This window comes from Rosa rugosa, chromosome 6 (genome assembly GCF_958449725.1).
Source record: "Rosa rugosa chromosome 6, drRosRugo1.1, whole genome shotgun sequence".
NCBI classification, from domain to species: Eukaryota; Viridiplantae; Streptophyta; class Magnoliopsida; order Rosales; family Rosaceae; genus Rosa; species Rosa rugosa.
In genome coordinates this window covers 53,260,061-53,280,222 of record NC_084825.1, presented here as the reverse complement: position 1 = coordinate 53,280,222, position 20,162 = coordinate 53,260,061, and the positions used below count along the sequence as shown (strand labels likewise).

Below are 20,162 nucleotides of genomic sequence, written 5' to 3'. Positions count from 1 at the left end.
CCTCACCCTAGAATTCAGCCACACACCCCATATCTCATCTTTTCCTCCTTCTCACCAAGATCCACACCTCCTCACTAAGATCCACCTCACCAAAATTCCTCCTTCTCATCTTTTCTTCTCCTCACTAAGATCCACACCTCCTCACCAAAATTACTCCTTCTCATCTTTTCTTTTCCTCACCAAGAATCACACCACCAACCCATTTTTCTACATTTTCTTCACTACTCCACCAAAAAACTTCATCAATTTCACAAGATTCAAAGAGGAAGCTCAAGCATTAAGAGCTTCATAAACATCAAATTTGGGTAAAAGTGGTAGCCATAAATCAAGGCTATCCATAAATGCTCTATAGCAATTTGTGGCTTGTTCTTGTTACTTCCTACTTCTCTTCACTTTGCTCCTCTTTAAATTATGTATATTGATGTTTGTTTAATGATGGGTAGTGAGTAGTTTTGTTGTTGGGGGCTAGGGTTGTGTGCTATAGTCCAAATCTTGTGTAAAAGATGCTTATTTTAATGTAATGATGCAATTTTCATATGATGGATGCTTATATCTATTTTTGTTGGGTTAAAATGCATATCTAAGAGCCTACTCAACTCTAGGGTGTGTATTTTGAGCATGTCTAGAATGGAGTTAGAGGCTTGACCCCCTCTAATTTCTAAGCTAGAAACCTTCAATTTCATATTCGAGGGGTTATAAGCATAGTGATTTACACCCGTTGCGTGAATGCGCGGGCGGGTCGCTTAGTAATCTAATTCCTCGATCTTTAGGCCTCTTGATGTGAATTAGAGACCCTTGAACCGGCTCTAGTTCATGCCAAGTGAGTTCCTACGACCCTTGAACCGGAGTAGGAATACCATGAAAGAGAATTCCGGTCCTTGAGCCTTGAACCGCCTTGGATACGACTACCGCCAAAGTGGGAAATTTGCATCTACATTAGATTAGCTTCCGACACATGAGATTTGGGTGAAGGAACCTCCCTAGCACCCGACATTCTCATTATATTGTTCATACTTTTCTAGTTTAATTTCCTTGCATTTTTATTAATCGCTTTGCATTTTATTACTTTTTGTTAAGTTCAAATCAACTCTCAAACATTAAATCCATCGACTCATTTGTGTATACCCATCTTGAGGCTACAAGTTAGTGGCTTTGAATAGGCTTGGTGTGAGCTAAGCCGAGCATTGCCAAGGCTTGGTGCCTTGATTGTTTATAGTTTTTATTTTACTTTTTATTTTTCTTGTGTGCTTTTAGTATCCTACCGCCAATTATCTTGGTTAGGTCCAACACCTAATCCCCGAGGTACGATAAACTAAGGTCCAAATACTTCCCTTACTTGACACGATTCGTACGCTTGCGAGAGTATATGCATCAAGTCAGGGTCCTTGACCCAAAGCACCAAAATAAGTAAAAATTATTTCATTTACCCCAACAACAAATTTTTATTCCTGTCTACACAATTTAACAACAAATGATCATTTTGCGCTCAACCCAATTAATGAATTACAACCATAGCCACTCTGTCTTTTCTCTCTCTCTCTGACCCGGAGGACGAGATCGAAGCTTTCTCCGGTTAAGGCGAAGAGACTTGACGAGATCGGAGCTTTTCTCCGATTGCGGCAAAGAGATCCCTGAAGCCGGAACTGTGAAGGAAGTGAGCTGCTTGACTGGAGCAGCAAAAGAGCTCGAGCTATGAGACTCCCTAAACTCTCTGAGAGCTCGCCGGCTTTCTAGAACCGTTGCCGTCAGCTTTCACCACTGAGCATCTCCTCCTTAGCGGAACGATCAATTTTCCAGTGAGAGCTGGATTTAGTTGGCTTACAATGAGGGACTGGACGAAATGGACGATCTCAATGAGGTCTTGGAAGAGGACGCAGTCGAGGTTGGCGTTGGCGGTGGAGGAGGAGGAGGACTGAGTTGGTGGTGGTCGTGAGTCGAGGGCGAGTTGGATCCCCATTTCGGGTCATCCTGCAAATCCAGGAAATGCTGGATCGATATAGCTTGAAATTCAAGATATTGGAGAAGAGAATCGAAGAGAGTAGGAAGAGATCTGGGTCTGGGCTGGCTTTTTTTTTTTTTTTTTTTTTTTTTGTAAAATAGAAGGAAAGAAAAAAGAATTTTTTGGGTAGGTTTGCTCCAATTCGGTGCCTAGAGTATTTTCTGCCCAAATTATTATTATTATTATTATTTTTTGGTAAAATGGAGGTAGAAGAAAAGAAAAAGAAAGGTTTTATTAGGGGCAATAAAAGTCTATTGGGGGGCAATAGACGTCTATTGGGGAAAATAAATATTTTGAATTGATGTAATTTCCTCTTTTTTTCCTTAATCAAAGTTTTATTTATCTAATTCCAGATATATTAGTTCTCATTCTGGCGACCGAAAGTTTTATTGGGGGTCAATAGAAGTCTATTAGGGGGCAATACATGTTTATTCAGGGGGGGCAGTAAACCTCTCCAGCCCCATATGAGATATCTGACAACCTCTTTGGAGACTTCCGGCGAGGTTTCATAAACCTCTATTGCCCCCTAATAGAGGTCTATTGGAGGGCAATTCAGTTTATTGCCCTTAATAGATGGGCAATAAACCTCTATTGGGAGGGGGGGCAATAAACCTCTATTAGGGGGTAATAGAAGTCTATTGGGGGCAATACAGGTTTATTTGGGGGTAATAAATATTTCCAGTGACCTATGAGATCTTCGACGACCTCTTTAAAAACATCCGGTGAGATTTTTAGAGAAGTCTGATGGGTGGCGGCCAACGATCAGACTTCGACGAAGTCTCCTATAGATTCTCTCTCTCTCTATGTAACAAAATGGTGAGGATAAAATAGTCTTAAAAAAAATTATTAGGTATTAAGGAATACCTTATTAGAGTCTTCATGGGTAAGAGGGAATTAAAAAAACTTAATAAGGTAAGTGGGAAAAAAATCCCTAGAATTATGGTAAATGGACAAAAACCCTTATGTATTTGTATTCAGTTGTCATAATCCACACCAACTAATTGCTTGACCTATTCAGTTCGCTTCACCTTTTTATTTATTTTTTGAATAAAGGGCCAGTGCGGCTGCCCTTAAGCCTTGATTAATGAAACTGTCGGATACAGAGGGGACATTGAGCCTAAACTCCTGATTACAATAAGCATCTAGAGTATTTTATGTAATAATATCAAAAATCTCTACAGAAAACATGTATTCTAACAAGCACTAGCTAGTAAAAAGTGCTCTACTGGCTATTCAATTTGCTTTGACATAACAGTAACATAACGGAAAGATAATTCGATATGTAACCCGATTACAACGTAGCATAATTACCATAAGCACAGCTTTCCTATTATGTTCCTGCCAGAGAATAGATCTGGCGACATTTAATCTCACCCTGCCACTAGGCGATAGCGACCATTTGACGTATAAGGAACTCGCCGCCTACATAGAGCAGACAAGACACTTAAATTACACAAATAGGCACAAAGCCCGACTAGCCCTACACAACTACTGTAGGGACTTATTGCTCACAAATAGCGCAAACAAACTAAATAACAATAATAAAGAAAATAATAGCTTGGGCAGGGCCCGTGAGGTGAGCCCAAACCCAATCATCGATAGCTGGGATATCACAGCCATTAGAAAATGCCCAGCTCACTTCTGAACTAGCATCAGCATTGGATCGCCGCCACTGCCTGGACCAGCATTGAACTCTTCCATAATTTTCATGTGATTGCAATTTTAAATTAAGTCAATTATATCAATTTTAATTTAAATTATGCATTCCTCATGATATGATTAATTGATAGTAATTTGCAATAATATAAATTAACAAATTACATACAAGTTATTGACAAAAGATGACTTAACAAATACATCATTTAAAGATTGAATTAAACATATAAGGACTAAATCTTACAAATAAGGACAATCTGCTCTCCACTTGTCACATGTCATGAGTTAATTTATTTTTTTACCCTTAACTACTTCTTTTGACTTCTTATACCTTTATAAGGACTAGATCTTACAAATAAGGACAATCTACTCTCCACTTGCCATATGTCATGAGTTAATTTACTTTTTTACCCTTAACTATTTCTTTTGACTTCTTTTTTTTATGTTACTTTTTTTTTCTGAGAATAATCCATTTATATTACTTCTCAAAAGAAAAAATCTCTTCCTTTTACATGTTGCTAAGAGAGAGAATCTCAGAGCTCTTAGTCAAACTTCTTTTTTCTCAAAAGAAAAAATCTCTTCCTTTTTCTTTTGACTTCTTATACCTTTATAAGGACTAGATCTTACAAATAAGGACAATCTACTCTCCACTTGCCACATGTCATGAGTTAATTTACTTTTTTACCCTTAACTATTTCTTTTGACTTCTTTTTTTTATGTTACTTTTTTTTTCTGAGAATAATCCCTTTATATTACTTCTCAAAAGAAAAAATCTCTTCCTTTTACACGTTGCTAAGAGAGAGAATCTCAGAGCTCTTAGTCAAACTTCTTTTTCTTCTTTATTGCTAAACGTGTCCTTAGTTCAATAGCAGCTTCATTTGCAGTAGCAGGAGTAGTAATAGTAGCGGTATCAGGAGCTGTAGTAGTAGCAGGAGCAGTAGAAGGAGCAGGAGCAATTAGATCTGTCAATCCATGAATGACATATCAATTCAATTTGAACAGTAGCAGATCATATCATTGACAGTAGCCGATCATATCATTGAACCAAATTGCAAATCATATCACTGAACAGTAGCAGAGCATATCATTGAAATCGTTGCATGACAGTCTCATCATCTATACTAGTAAAAATAACTTTCTCAATATAAGAAATCAAGCTATCATTCATAAACTCGTCTCCCATTTGATTTCAGAAACAAGTCTTCACAATGTTCATAACAAAAAATACGCTCTCTACACTTGCAGTCGCAACTCGTAAAATCAATATCAATGTCACAAAAGAATTAGCTGAGAATCATTACTTGACAAAATATACACATATATATATATATATATATAACATGTTATTGATATTGATGTAATAAAATATTTTTTTAATCGTTTCTGTATTGGACTTGAAAATATGTAAATAAGAAAGAAATAGAAATCATTAATATAGAATGGGTTATAAATTACTTCCTATGTATTATAAAAAGACGTGTGGATGATCACAAGGTCTTCGTCATTCTTTCGAAATGTTTGCAGTATCCAAATGCTTCTTGGGCCAGAGATTAATCCTACGTTTATAATTAAGTAAATAATACTAAATCAACCCAGCGTTCAAACGCCAAGACGTGAGATTCCTTGTCTTATTATAGTCTTCCTATATATTATGAAAAGACGTGGATGATCACAGGGTCTTCGTCAGCTTATATCGTAAAAATATACGAACTACAAAACAAAATATAAACACGTTTGTGGCAGCTTACCTTTCGCCGGGTTTTAAGATCTCATCAACCCAAGTATATTAAACTTGACTAGACCCAAGTCGTCTTCTTTTAGTTCCTAGTGGTTGTTATTTGACTTACCCAAGTTTATAAATTTGAATTCAAACAATGTTGTGTTCCACATTCTGGCTCTGGCTATTTCAGGTTTGCTCCCAAATTTCGAAATATTTCGATAAAAACCTGAATTTCAAATCGCCTTGCATTTTAGTTAACACAGTGTACGTGCACATCAGCACATATATACTGTACATGTACCAGTACTAACCATTAATTTGGTTCGCTCCATTAATTTCTCAGAACATCTTATCCTACATAAAAGACTTGAATGATGTCTCGGCCTCGCTTTCAATGGGACCGGGATGACAGCATTCAGCTAAGGTGAGTTGCATTAAATCTAATTTTAATTCTGGGAACGCAATTTTTGCATGGAATTGAAGGTGCGGCTATTAGTTCAATAGATTTCTGCAATGATTGCAATTTCTGTTTTTCTTCTATCAGCCTTACACCAGGTATAGGTTATGATTTCAACAGTCCTGAGGCTCTAATGCAACATCCAGTATGGACACCTGAACCTGGAGAACCTCAAGCAAGCAACAAATGGAAGAGGCCAATAGTTGCGGAAATTCATTCAGTTTTGAATCCATGGTGGAGTACGGTACTGGTAACTTCATGTGTGATTGCAGTTTTATTTGATCCTTTGTTCTTTTACATTCCATACATCAAAGAGGAAGAGAAGTGCGTGGGAATCGATAAACAAGTGCGGACTGCAGCTCTGGTTTCCCGAACAGTCACGGACATAACTTTCCTAGTGCATATCGTATACCAACTTCGTGAAGCTATCAAATTTGCAGCCTCAAAGGTTCCAAGGGGTACAAATTCTGATTGGGAATGGGTATCCCGAGTTCAAATGATTCAGTTTGCAAAAGAATTTTCTCGCAAGTTGTCATGGCGCTCTTTCCTAACCGACGTTTTCGCTATTTTCCCCGTGCCACAAGTGAGACAAATTGTAACTTCTTTTTGGTGTAAATTGATTATTAGCTAGAGCCTAGAAGTCATTCTCGGAAGTTGACTGGGCAAACTTTTTTTACTAATATAAACCTTGTTTTTTATCTTTTTCATTACCAAAGCAGAATATATATAACCAAAGATATTGTTTATTTGATCCAGGTTCTAATAGTCATCGTCTTCTTCGGAAAGAGAGACTTTGGATATTTGGATGAAAAAAAAGTTCTAAATGTCTTTCTTCTCATCCAATATTGGCCAAGGATTTGTCTACTGCGCCGATGGTTCAAGAAAATTAGCACTGGGATCAGTGGGATGTGGGTCAAAGTTGCATTTAATTTCTTTTTGTATCTCTTTGCCGGTTATGTAAGTTCTTCTTTTTTTTTTCTCCAGATGTTATTATTTGATTATCCAATTATTCTCTCCCTAAAGAGTGTTCCTATTTCTTCTCAAAAAAAAAATAATAATAAATAAAGAGTGTTCCTATTGGAACCTCTAAATTTATTCACTTGACCTCATTCTATTATGTCTTTTTTTTCCTTTGAAAATATAGCAAGGGAGAGAACTAACAACAACAATGGTTTAGACATATTCAATGAAGATGGTCAACAGATTCAAAAATTAATTCAAATTTTTTTATGTAGAGTGCTAGGGACTAAGGCAACATAACAACTTTATCACTCAAGTTTGCTTCATTCTACACTTTGATCATTATACTTTCAAAAATATCAATTTAGACACTCTCTTCACTTTAGTTACTCCTATGTTTTATTCGTGAATATTTCATGATTAATACATTTTTGTCAAGGATTTGACTGATATTTCAGTCAAATTGGTGAAAAATATTATCTCTCGATCTCTCTTTCTATATATATATATATATGTGTGTGTGTCTCTATACACACACACACACACATATATATATATATATATATATGTGTGTGTCTCTATACACACACACACATATTTTATATATATATATATATATATATAGCTCTAGGACTTGGATTCTTGCCATGAAACTTGTTGGTAGGATCTGCTTAGATTGACTTGTTTATCTTTCCTCCACTTTATTGAAGCAAACTATTAAGTAATTTTAGTTTTTGGTCAAATATTTTTTTTTTGGGTCAAATATTAATTTTATTTAGATTTATATATTTATTATTAGTGATTCAATATAAATGTCCTTGATTTTAACGGCTTATAATAGTTGATTTAACGGCAGTAGCCAAAGGAAGGCATTGCCAAAATTGAGTGACTAAAATTATGTTTTTAAAAGTATAGTGACCAAAATATCCGAAGTGTCGAATTGATCATGATTGATAGACCAAATTGATTTTCCCTCTCAGGTACTTGGAGCATTGTGGTATTTTGTTTCTATTCAACGAGAAATATCATGTTGGTATCACACTTGCATAAAGTACAGTAATACCTGCAGTACTTTTCATTGCGATGATGATAGTTCAAAAAATATTACATTGATAGATGCGTCTTGCCCAATGAATCCACCAAATGCTACTGTGTTTGATTTTGGAATATTTACTAATTCCCTTCAATCGAGTAGTACAGGATCAGTAAACTTTTCAATAAAGATGTTTTATACATTCTGGTGGGGCTTGCGGAATCTAAGGTTAGCATATTTTTCCCAATTAATAAACATGATGCCCCCTATTTTATTACTATTTTCCTTATTTATATATTTTTTTCATTTGATTTTTGTATTTTACATTGCTAATCCTCGTTAATATACGTTATTTCGGTCAAACTTTTATATATGTCATGGGCAATATGGGAAGTTTAATTTAGCTTTTGACACTAAAACAACACCCCTCTATTTTTTTTTTTTAAAGAGGATCAAAGGATTTCACTCCTACCCTATGGTGACTCGACCCCAGGAACTTGATTCTAGATAGTGGGTGTTCTAACCACTGAGCTAACACCACTTCGTCACCTCCATTTCTTATAGTAGAGATTTAATGTTTAGTGAACAATTTCAAATTGGAATTTGGCCAATTTCATTTCTTACTCTAGATAGGAAAGTCAAGTTTTTTCAAGAACATACTCTTAGTTTTATAACTGCATGTTAGATTGATCTCACACATATAGAGGTGTGTGACGGTTGAATTTTGTTAGGAAAAGACTTTTCCTATGATGCACTGTGAAATGCAATTTTTAGTAGTCATTGTGAAAAGGTCTAAAATTACCGGTTCCCAAAAACGGTTTGGGAAAAGGAGTATTAATAGAGAAGTCCTTCAAAGAGGTTGGAAAAGACGGCGCCAACAGAGACGTCATTTGTTATGGCATTTGAAAGACATCATTGAATTTGTTCCATGACATTTTTCAAACGTTAGAAAAAGTGTTTTGTGTAGTAGTAGTTATGACTTCTAAAAAATTTTAAAAAAATCTCAAAGCTCTAAAATTAAACAAAAATTCTAATATGGACCAAGGTGTAGGTAGACCATAGGCAAAATGAAGGGCAAAATGGGGCATTTGGTGGCAAAATATCTGATTTTTTTGCCTAGGTGCAGGTGGACCTTGGTCCATGGAAGTCTCTTTGCTAAAATTAAATACTACTAGAAATATTCACACCAACCTAATACCAATACCAGACGGGTGTTGGAGTGGAAATGGTTACTTAAATAAAGTGGGTGGTTAAGTTAACTTTTTTTCCCTGTTGAAGCTGTTGAAGCTGCAATGTCTTCTAACCCTCAATCTGACCCCGATCCTCCGGGGGATCAAGGCACTGGTGGCTGGCCTGATGCAGCCACGGGCCCATCATGAGGCTATTATCGTGGAATTGTCAGGGACTGGGGGCGGCCCTGACTGGAAAGTCTCTCCGACGTTTGGTTAAACGTCATAGCCCCTCTATGCTTTTTCTTATGGAGACTCGTCAGCAAGAATCAGTGCTCAAGTTTTGGATGCGTCAACTTTGTTTTGACCATTACTTTGTCGTTGATCCTACTGACAATGGGGGTGGTGGTCTTGCTCTCTTTTGGGACAACTCTGTCCAAGTCTCCAGTATTATCGGCACGGTTAATTATATTAATACTAGTCTGTATTTTATTTCTGAAAATTTCCATTGTAATGTGTCTTGGTTGTATGGGAACCCCCATGTTAATCAAAAATCGGTCTTCTGGCGTTCGTTGTACACTGTCTTCTCCCCTCATGTTTTACCTTGGTTGTGCTTGGGGGATTTTAACGAAATCATGTGGCTGCATGAAAAATGGGGTGGCCTCCCTCAGCCTCGGTGGAGGATTAATCTGTTTAAAGACTTCCTGAACCATGCCCACCTATCGGATCTTCTTTTTCAGGGGCCGGATTACACCTGGTACTGCTTCCAACATGGTAAGGTGGTTATCAAGGAGAGGTTGGACCGCGCCTTTGGCAACAATGCTTGGATTGCAAATCAGCCGACTTCCCAGGTCTTTCACCTTCCTTTACTTGGTTCTGATCATCGCCCAATTATGCTGGACACTAAGCCCACAGAGCGTCTGACTCCGCCTATCTTCCGGTTCGAACACTTGTGGACCACACATCCAACTAGCACTCAGATTGTCCAAGCCAACTGGCAGAACTCTCCCTCCCCATTACAGGCTACAAACTGGGTTTCAAATCTCAAAGAGTGCCAAACTTCTCTATCCTCTTGGGCAAAAAATACCTTTCCCAATTTTGGCAAAGTTGCATCTGATGGCCAAAGTAGAATCCAATCTCTTTTGGACTCTGATCTTCCTGATGCCCATCAGCAAATCACTGCTGTGTCTGATGAAATTGCTTCCCATTGGGCCTTGGAGGAATTATATTGGAAACAAAGATCAAGAGTCTCGTGGCTTGCCCATGGCGACCTCAACACCCGTTTCTTCCACCAAGCAACAATTCTGCGTCGTCGAAGAAATAAGATTCTGAGACTCCAAAACGATTTTGGCCACTGGTTAACAAATGAGAGAGATATTGTTGATCATCTCAACAACTTCTTTCGTGACATGTATGTTTCTTCCCCAACTGACCACGTGCAAACTGTTCTGGATTTTGTTGACCCGGTGGTAACCTCCGATATGAACAATGCTCTGTTGTCTTAAATTACCATTGAAGAAGTAAGGGATGCAGTTTTTGACATGGGTCCACTCAAAGCACCGGGCCCCGATGGCTTTCCTGGCACCTTCTACCAATCTTATTGGGAAATTGTCAAAAAAGTTGTTTTTGAAGCAACGTCTCATTCCTTTGCTTCTGCCTCTGTCTTGAATCAGTTTAATGCTACCTTCATTGCTTTGATTCCAAAGGTGGAAACCCCTCAGCATGCTTCCCATTTTCGCCCTATTGCTCTCTGCAACTTTGCTTACAAGATTCTGACGAAGATCATTTCCACCAGATTACGGCCCTTTATGCCATCCCTAATTTCTGAGAATCAGTCTGCTTTTGTCTCTGGTAGACAGATTCAGGACAACATTTTGGTGGCCCATGAAATGTTTCACCACCTCAAGTTACTCAAGTCGGGTTCAGTTGGGGAATTTGCAATAAAACTGGACATGAACAAGGCCTATGATCGTGTGGACTGGAAGTTTTTGGAGCTGGTTCTTCTGAAGATGGGATTCCACCAAAATTGGGTGAGATTGGTAATGTCTTGTGTTACCTCTGTCTCAATGGCTATTATTGTCAACGGAGCTCCTGGTCGCAAATTCAAACCAACCCGTGGTCTTAGGCAGGGAGATCCTCTCTCCCCTTTCCTCTTCCTTTTCATCAATGATGTTTTATCCACCATGATCCGGAAAATATGTGACGCTAACTTACTGGATGCTGTAAAATTGAGCTCGAATGGTCCATTGGTCAGTCATCTTTTCTTTGCAGATGATTCCATCTTTTTCCTCAAAGCTACACTGTACAATTGCGAAGTACTTTCCGATACTCTGCATCACTATTGCAGTGCCTCTGGTCAATCCATTAATCTCCACAAATCTTCTCTCTTCTTTAGCCCCAACACCCCTCCAGAAATTGTTAATCTCATCAGCATGGTGTTGGGTATGCAACCAGTTTTGAATCCGGGCTTTTATCTTGGTCTGCCGACCATCTGGGGCCGATCAAAAGTTTCGGCTTTGGCTTATGTTAAAGAGCACATCGAAAAGAAAATTTCTGGGTGGAATACTTCCACTTTATCCCAAGCTGGAAAAGAAATCATGATCAAATCCGTGGCTATGGCAATCCCTGCCTACCCAATGTCGGTCTTCAAGTTCCCTTCTTCTCTTTGCAACCAAATCAACTCTGCGCTTGCAAATTTCTGGTGGGGAAATGACACCACTACGGGTATACACTGGAAAAATTGGTCATCTCTTGGCTTGCCTAAATCTTGTGGAGGTATGGGTTTTCGTAGTATTGAATCTTTCAATTATGCCCTTCTTGCCAAACAGGGTTGGAGAATCCTTGCCAATCCCAATGCACTCTGGGTCCGTGTACTGAAGAGTCGTTACTTCCCCTCCTGCACCTTCTTTGAAGCAACTCGGGGATCCTCACCATCTTGGGCTTGGGCCAGCATTTTGGATGCCAGGCACATTCTATCGGATGGTTGTATTTGGCAGGTTGGATCTGGTCTTTCTATTGATTTCTGGAGAGACAATTGGATCCCCCGACTACCGTCTTGCAATTTGAAAGATTTTATGCCTCTCAACACCCCGGAAACCCCGGTCAGTATTTTTGTCGACTCTCTGAATCACACGTGGAATCTGGATGTGGTCTCTCCTTTCCTCTCAGTGGAGGCTATCAGAGCTATTAAAGCTACCCCTTTCGGAAATCCGGAAGATGAAGACTCTATTCTTTGGCCGGCAACCTCAACGGGCATTTACTCCGTTAGGACGGGTTATGAAGCAAAAATCAAAGACTCCATGCCCCCACTTGTTGTTCATCCTCACAGGTCGCACTCAATCCCCTCAAGCACTTGGAATTGGCTCTGGAATCTTAAGGTTACACCAAGAATCAAACACTTCCTTTGGCGAGCTCTGTCTGGTGCCTTAGCAACAAACCACAACAGATATCAAAGGCACCTTGCATCTTCCCCACTCTGTACCTTCTGTGAGGCTCATCCTGAAACAATTGAACATGTTCTCTTATTATGCCCTTGGGCAAGAAGAACGTGGTTCTGCCATCCCCTCTCTTACAGGATTGACCCCCAAGCCGTAACATCTCTTGATATTTGGATTTCCGCGATCTTCTCCCCGGATTCGTCATCATCTCTGCCTGATCGGGTTTCCCAAACTCATGTGTTGTTCTTACTGTGGTCCATTTGGAAACATAGGTGCAATTGTGTTTTCAACCATGATACTCCGGATTCTATTCTCACTGCTTCTAGAGCTTTCTCTGCTTCCATGGAATTTCTATCGATCCCCAAATGCCTCTCTAATCGTGGAGATGTGAGATCCTCCTTCTCTGAATCATCTGTTTCGGCAATTTGGAAACCCCCTCCTGTTGGTATGTTCAAGATAAACACTGATGCGGCTTGGAATGCGGATTCCTTATCTTGTGGCCTGGGTACCCTGATTCGTGATTCTAAGGGTGCTGTTCTTGGGGGGTTAGCCAAATCATCACATGCGATGTCCTCTCTGGCAGCAGAAGCCATGGCTATTGTCCTTGGTCTCTCTCTTGCCTCATCCCTCTCCCTTTCTTCTTTTCAGTTGGAATCAGACTCCTTGGTTTTGATTTCACATTTGTTAAATCCTCTATCTTCGATTGATTGGTCTGCCACTCAAATCGTCTCTCGGATTCGAGCTATGGCTGGCCTCTTCGATCGCGTTAACTGGCTTTGGACCAGTAGACATGCTAATTGTGCTGCGGACTCTATTGCGGCTTTGGCATCTCGCAGGGTGTGCACGGATGACTGGGTGTCCAATCCTCCCCCCTCCCTAATGCGAATTCTCCTCTTTGATGCAGCGGGTCCTCCCCCTTGAAGTCTCTGCTGGAGTTTTAAGTTTCCTGTGTTGTTTAGCTTGTTTTCGTTTTTGTTCGGTTGTTTCTTTGCTTTGTTCAATGCCAAAAAAAAAAAAAGTTAACTTTTTTTCCTTCTAAACTATTCTTTGAAGTATTTTAATATATGAAGAGTATTTGTGTAAAAAGGTTTGTTATGGCAGATAAATTTTCTTCTCTTAGATAAAGTATATATTATTTTGATATATTATTTACCTTTTTTTTTTTTTTTTGATGTAAAGAGTTCATACATTAATACGGCCCTGGTTTATGGGCAAGACATAGTACAACATAAACATATATATATATAGCAGATCTGGCAAAGCAATCAGAGTATTACAACATATATAAATATGACCTAATGCATATAATTATTTTTTTGCAGTAATTTTGCCACTAATCTCGAAACAAGTAATTATTTGTGGGAGAACTGCTTTGCCATTCTTGTTTCCATCACTGGCTTGATATTATTTATATATCTCATCGGAAATAATGTGCAGGTTAGGCTTTTTCTTCTTTTTCACTGCATCTTCAGGCTTAAAATGAAGGAGAAAGTCCTTGGGAAGGAGCTTGTTATTGTTTATAAATTATAATGTTTTTTAGGGTTTCAAGCCCTTGTGAGTAGGGGATGAAATCAGCTGTCCCAGATTTCTGTGTCTCAATTCTGTCCACTCAACATAATTGGTCCACAAAGATTAAAAAATAGAACAAAATATTAAGAAAATATTTTTTTAATCTTTGTGGACCAATCATGTTGAGGGGACAGAATTGAGATAGAATAATGGGGACAGCTGATTTCATCCCTGTGAGTAGGGAGGGCTTCTATTAGCTTTCCAAGCAGTTTCTAGTTTTTTACCTGTATCACAATTGAGTGCTTGGCAAGTAAGGGTTAATTAAATATTTTTTTCCTTAGGAATTGAGGTTGTTCTTGCATGTTTAGGTTCGCTTAAATGCAGGCGTCTTTTAGACTTGAATGATTTGCATTTGCTTGGGGAGATTTTTCTGAATTTTCTGGCTGGAATTCTTGTTTAAGTGTACGTAGATTGTAGCCTTTGGCTAGTGAATTTTAATAATCTCAATTAATTAAAAAAAAAAAAAAGTGCAGGTTAGTAATGATTTTATACCAACAAAGTCAGAACTTTTTCATTCCAATCGGTTTGATACTCAATAATTAAAAATGATCAGTAAGATACTTTTTTGACTTTGTCAAGGGGAACCCAAAGGCTTTCTAGGCCCAAGATAAACCCCTTCGGCGCATGTGAAATGCTCTAACTGTGCTTTGCATCACAGTGTCTGGCCACTTTGACAGCTTCGGGGTTCGAACCTAGGTCGGGGAGCACACCCAACTAGGCAAGAACCACTAGGCCACTTGCAGTGGTTGATCAGTAAGATACTTGGTCTCAAAATTTTGTAGTAACGTGATACTTTCACCGGTATTCCGTTATAGTAATCAATTAAATACGTATCAGTTGTTTCACAAAATTACTAGTTTACCTTCATACCCTTAATTGAAATATTGTATATGCATCAAGTAAATAATATTATTTTCTTCCGCAAATCTTCTATTCAAAATATATGAAATTTGATAGGAGCTGATATTCACGCTTATATTTGTAAAAAGTTATTAGTCACACTCTCTTTTTGTTTAAATTAGAACAGAAAAATGAGTGTAAATAACAATTTTAGAAAAACGGGGAGCGTATATATCATCTCCCTTTTTTTTTTTTTTTTCTGCTCTTAAGTGACGGTAGAACTAAAGCTCAATATTGCATGTCGGGAAACAGAAGTATATAGAGAAGTATAAGGAAGCGGAGGAGATGAGAGCGGAGGAGGTAAGAGAGAAGATTCAGATCATAAAGTACGATAAAGAAAAGTGGATGGAAAAAAATGGCCTCCAAGATGACATGAAGGAAGAGATCATGAAAAACATCAAGAAAAAATTGGACGAGGACATAAATGCAGATGTGGAGAATGTATTCTCTGTTCTTCCCTGGTATACCAAGAAAGCTCTAAAGCGCGTTCTTTGCATGAGTGCGCTAAGAAAAGTATGTTCCTCATCACAGTACGCACCCTTCTTTGTGTGTGTTGTCTATTATTGTAAGCTTATTAATTAGTGGTCTATATACATATTTAGGTACCAATGCTTAGCCAGATGGATGAAAAAGTTTTGAAAATGATGTGCGACTATCTGAAGCCGGTGAATTACCCAGAGGATACCCTGGTTTTTCAGATGGGAGAACCACTTGATCGAATGGTATTCATTACAGAAGGGTTTATGTGGACTTACACGACTGCTACTGAGAGTGGTCATTTTGGAAAAGCAACAGAACCGGCTACTTCTCCATCCATGGATACCAACTTCCTCAAGAAGGGTGATTCTTATGGACACGCGCTTCTGCATTTTGCATCATCATCTCTTGCGGCACTTCCTTCCTCGGACGCAAATGTCCGGTGTCACACAAACGTAGAGGCGTTTGTTCTCATGGCCAAGGACTTGAGAAACATAGTAACTAAATGCGAATTTTTGTGGCCTTTCGACTACAATGCTTCTCAAGTTGAGGCGGCGGAACAGGTGGTGCCACTGGCACAGCCGTTTCCAGTAGAGGTGGGCATAAGTCGGTGTGGGTCGATTTAAGTCTCATAAATATACCAAAAGTGATGGAACTGTGTCCGCTATTTTCATGAACTGCAGTGTTTGATCCATTTTGTCACTAATTGGTGCCCTAACTACAAGCCATGCTTTGAAAAATTAGTGCTCCTGGAACTTTTGAAAGCATGGTTTGTGTTGAGGATGTTTTACTAGTTATTTCAGTGCTGTCCTCGGCAGCGAGATCTTATGGACACTCCTATCATTTTTAAGTCTTAACCTTAATTATTGCAAGTAGCTGGCAAATATAGACTGATGCTGCCAACAGATTCGACCATTTAAAATGACATGGAATAGGCAATATAAGGATTTAAGAGTTACTTTTGTCATCGTAATCTGTAATGGCCAAAGTCTTGTCATAAAATTGACTCTAAACTTCTGAAATGGTACTATATAACAATTGATATATGATGTTTATAAAAAGTCGGTACATACATTTCTCTATAAAAAGCAGCAAACTTTGAAAAGAAAAGGCAATACATCTGTATTAAGCAAAAGGCACAGCTGAAAGCAAATTATGCAGTAATTTTCTGCTTCCATTGACCATTCTCTCAGTATTCATCCAAATAAGTGTATAACATGTCATCTTTCTTTGACTTGCGCCGGCTAAGCAAGGCTTTGAGGAGGCGTTTACTTTTGCTGGGGTATTGTTCAACCTCTCTGCCATGATCTCTTTCAGCCGGTAGCCGCATTGAAGCTGATTTTCGAGGCTCTGAAGGGTACTGGTATATACATAAACAATCAGTTTATAAGTATAAGAATAAAAGGGGAGGGTAAATCAAATAGATAACTTCCACACTTGGTTAACAATTTCCAGCAACTATTCTGCTTAGGTGAAAACAATACTCACCCGCCGTCTTGCATTAGAAAGATTTGGAGTCGTCGGTCTACTTGAGTTTGGGGTAGTTGACTGACTTTTGCTTGGAGTTGTCGGCCTACTTGCAAGAGATCCAGACCGTAAAAGCGGAAACCGATGAGGTGAAACTGTTCGCTTATCTGTCGATAGTAACCATCATCATAATCAGATTGTCAGCTAGGAAATCACTATAAAGGTGTAAATGTCATCATGCCAAGATGTACACTCACCTAATTCTTTCTTGGGCATGGTAGATGTAAATGAAAAAACTGCAGGTCTTTGAGGTTGTGGAGATGAAGACCGCCCTCTACTGCACATAACATGACTAAATTTATAATGATCCTCTTACAGACCTGATTCAAAACTAGATTCCACATGAACATTTACCTGACTGTAGTTGGTGGGGTTTCTCTAATTGTAGCACGAACAGCTTTGCAAAATCCAATCAGAATTCCAGAAAAAACCAAAGCTAAGTTAATCCCTTAGCTAAGTTATATGCATTTTGCAATGAAACAAAACAGAAGATAAAGCATAATACCATTCCGAAATTGATGCCATTCATCTTCATCATCTAAGTTGCATCCTTTGTATTTAGATTTAGCTTTGTTGGCTCCACGCATGGTCTCACCAACTGAACAAGAATTTGAGTCGTAAGAATACTATTCATCCTTGTCAACAATTCCAAGGACAAAAATTACAAAATGGAGACTGTCGAAAGTATCAGAAGTTAAATTGAGAGGATAGTGAAGTATTGCCTGGCAAGATGTACCGCTTGTGGTATTTGGGAGTATCTATCACTGATGACTGTTGGGAAAGACCCTCATGATCAATATATTCTTGACATGTCCTCAGCCTCTAGCATACCAAATAAAAGAAAGGAAAAGAAAAGGAAATAGTCAACACCTACACAAGTATTGGTTTCTTGTGATTGAAACAGATTGCTACATATTCAGATGATGCAATTATTAACATAATGATGTCAAGTGAACCAAGTAAGCAATTCCCACCAAAGAATGAGTAAAATCGAGATCAGGGAAAAGATCGTCTGATGAGTATCATTAAAAAGAGCTTTAAACCCATAGTAGGAGTTGCAATATACTCGATCAGCAGTTGAAGCAGGTAAGATGCAAAACCAATCCAAAACAGCCCAAAAAGGCCATTTTTGATCTTTAAATAGCAACAATAATTATACAAACTTGTTCACAGTTTCTTTTATAATTGAATTCGAAATGTATATCTAATGATTGAAATTTCTTACTTTAAAAGTTAACCATACCTGTTCAATGCAAGAAACCCGAAATTCTGTGCCAGAAACTTCATCCACTTTTTCATCCAAGAGGTCATTGACCTTATATGTCACAGAACCCAAATGGTCCACTGTATTCACAAGAGCTTTAATGGCATAATCTTTCAATGTTTCTACCACTCTGCAAAAGAATAGGATTTTTGTCTTTTTGTCATTTTCTAATCAGGTTTCCAAAGAAAGAACCTTGAAAAACTCTAGCAGCCATGAATCAGAATAACTCACATATGCTTTTGGTCATCATTTGTATAAGAAAGTTCAAAGTACTCTGCTGCTGAGTATAATTGTGATCTCAAATTCTTCAAATCCTGAAATGGAAGTAACTCACAGAACTTTTCAGTTTGTAAACCTCTCTTACATGGGATCAACACTAACAAAAAGAGCTATCTAATAGAATTCATAATGCCCTTAAATTTTGATATTTTTGACCGAGGGATACAAAAGACCAAACAGTTCATTATTCATGAGACTATAAACGCCCATAGGGATTTCACCTAACTTGCAGAACTAAGGAGCAACTGATATAATTTGAAAACAAAGAGTACCTTGAGACTATCAGAGAAGAGCAAGCTCTGATGCATAGAAACCTCATCAAAATTAGATGCAACACGAGGGATGGGCGTAGCCATTGTTCCCATGAATCCCAACACTTCAGAAAGTGAACTCAGATTTCCCTATGCTGCAAACAATCGAGACAACAATGTTAATTCCAAATTCCAAAGCAGAGTATGAGACTGTGAAAACACCAGGAAAACATCAGATATAGTACTCATTATGAATCACCACCTCCAGTACTGCTTGTAACCCTCAAAAGACATAACAAGCCGATTCCCAAGTTAAAATGTCAAATTCAGCATCCAAAACCCCGAAAGCTTCAAGCTAAACCACTCCTTGCAAAGAAGAAAAACAAAAACCCCGTGTATGACTCTGTGAGAGATGAAGAGAGAGAAGCTATGCACCCAAAATGAAAAACCCCATTTCAATTCCAAAGACTTTAAATTGAAATACGTTAATCACACCATCAAGTGTGTCTCTGAGAGAAAGACAGAAGACTCTCCTTTAACAACTAATAAAATACCTGAATCTACTATTTTAATTAGACAACAGCCCACTATCAGAGATAAACAAATAGATAGGAATGAGAAAATGAAACAACATAAAGTTAGTGCTTTGCCACATTTCAGCAACCATTTGAGACAGGAAAATCAACACAGCAATATTCTAAAACACTCGGAAACATTGAAATCTCATTCACCATCACTAAAAGCTGTAAAATTCAAGCACCCTTTATTTTATAGTCTCAGATAATTATGGTTATTCCTTTTCTTTTTCTGTTCAAACAAAGTAAGTTCTGAAAAGGAAAAGACAAAACACAAAAAAAAATCACAAAAGGACAATGACAATCCAATCCAATCCTAAACAAAACCACCAAATCTCTAAAGCTGAAATGAAAAACAACCACACTCTCAGTTCAAAGCAGCTATCTTCACAAAGAGAGCAACAGAAATCACAATTGGGTGTTATCACTAACCTGTGTTTCCTTCAGTGAATGCTCTTCTGGAGCTGAAAGCACAACCCAGAAGGTCAAAAGGCCCCAAACCCAGTAACCCACTTTCACAATCTGAATTCAAAGGTGGGAACTTGGGATTATCTGGAAGCTAAATGATGAGGAAGAAGAAGAAGAAGAAGAAGGGCAAAGGCATAAATAGGCTAGTCTTTGACAGTGACCAAAATGGTTTGGTGTGAGACTTGACTAAAACAGAAGAAAACGACAACCTTCTAAAGAGAGTGAGAGAGAAAGAGAAGGCATGGAGGGACATCCATGAAGACCAGAGCACGTTTATGTGGGCTACCGGACACGGGGAATCTGAGGAGAGAGCTCTTTGGATTTCTAAAGAGGGCAAAAGTCTCAACTTTTGGCAGCAAAATGAGAACTCTTCACTTCAAAACACACTCCAGTTCTCTCTACTTCTCTCCCTCTCTCTCTC

At 38.4% G+C, this 20,162-nt stretch overlaps 3 protein-coding genes across 5 annotated transcripts; 2 read left to right on the top strand and 1 right to left on the bottom strand.

Moving 5' to 3' along the window:
- The first annotated feature begins 9,200 nt into the window (after positions 1-9,200).
- LOC133717017 (uncharacterized) lies at positions 9,201-10,499 on the top strand. The gene has a single exon (XM_062143642.1). The coding sequence runs from the start codon at positions 9,201-9,203 to the stop codon at positions 10,497-10,499; it is 1,299 nt and encodes a 432-aa protein (XP_061999626.1).
- Positions 10,500-15,247: 4,748 nt separating this feature from the next.
- LOC133717016 (cyclic nucleotide-gated ion channel 1-like) lies at positions 15,248-16,003 on the top strand. Its single transcript, XM_062143641.1, has 2 exons — positions 15,248-15,413; positions 15,503-16,003. Exons 1-2 carry the CDS (start codon positions 15,273-15,275, stop codon positions 16,001-16,003), a joined length of 642 nt encoding a protein of 213 aa, XP_061999625.1. The 5' UTR covers positions 15,248-15,272.
- Positions 16,004-16,391: 388 nt separating this feature from the next.
- Positions 16,392-20,162, bottom strand: LOC133714988 (protein ABIL2-like). 3 transcript variants are annotated; one of them, XM_062141284.1, is made up of 11 exons: positions 19,706-20,162; positions 18,961-19,053; positions 18,720-18,853; positions 18,400-18,482; positions 18,148-18,298; positions 17,627-17,726; positions 17,410-17,502; positions 17,259-17,301; positions 17,102-17,181; positions 16,866-17,011; positions 16,392-16,737 (listed from the first exon to the last, which is right to left on the bottom strand). In XM_062141284.1, exons 3-11 carry the CDS (start codon positions 18,810-18,812, stop codon positions 16,567-16,569), a joined length of 960 nt encoding a protein of 319 aa, XP_061997268.1. In that variant the 5' UTR covers positions 18,813-18,853; positions 18,961-19,053; positions 19,706-20,162; the 3' UTR covers positions 16,392-16,566. The 3 variants fall into 3 exon arrangements, with proteins under 3 accessions (XP_061997268.1, XP_061997269.1, XP_061997266.1); XM_062141285.1 differs by lacking the exon at positions 18,961-19,053 and having other exon boundaries at positions 17,102-17,178; XM_062141282.1 differs by lacking the exon at positions 18,961-19,053 and having other exon boundaries at positions 19,706-20,161.

Bases quoted from the DNA above. Each gene is read 5' to 3' on its own strand.
- LOC133714988 (XM_062141284.1), bottom strand. From the start codon at position 18,812: ATGGGAACAATGGCTACGCCCATCCCTCGTGTTGCATCTAATTTTGAT. The intron at 18,299-18,399 runs GTGAGTTATTCT...ATTCTTTTGCAG, and splicing joins AATGATGACCAAAAGCATAT to AGTGGTAGAAACATTGAAAG. The intron at 17,503-17,626 runs GCAATACTTCAC...ATTCTTGTTCAG, and splicing joins CAAGCGGTACATCTTGCCAG to TTGGTGAGACCATGCGTGGA.
- LOC133717016 (XM_062143641.1), top strand. From the start codon at position 15,273: ATGAAGGAAGAGATCATGAAAAACATCAAGAAAAAATTGGACGAGGAC. The intron at 15,414-15,502 runs GTATGTTCCTCA...ATACATATTTAG, and splicing joins GCATGAGTGCGCTAAGAAAA to GTACCAATGCTTAGCCAGAT.
- LOC133717017 (XM_062143642.1), top strand. From the start codon at position 9,201: ATGAGGCTATTATCGTGGAATTGTCAGGGACTGGGGGCGGCCCTGACT.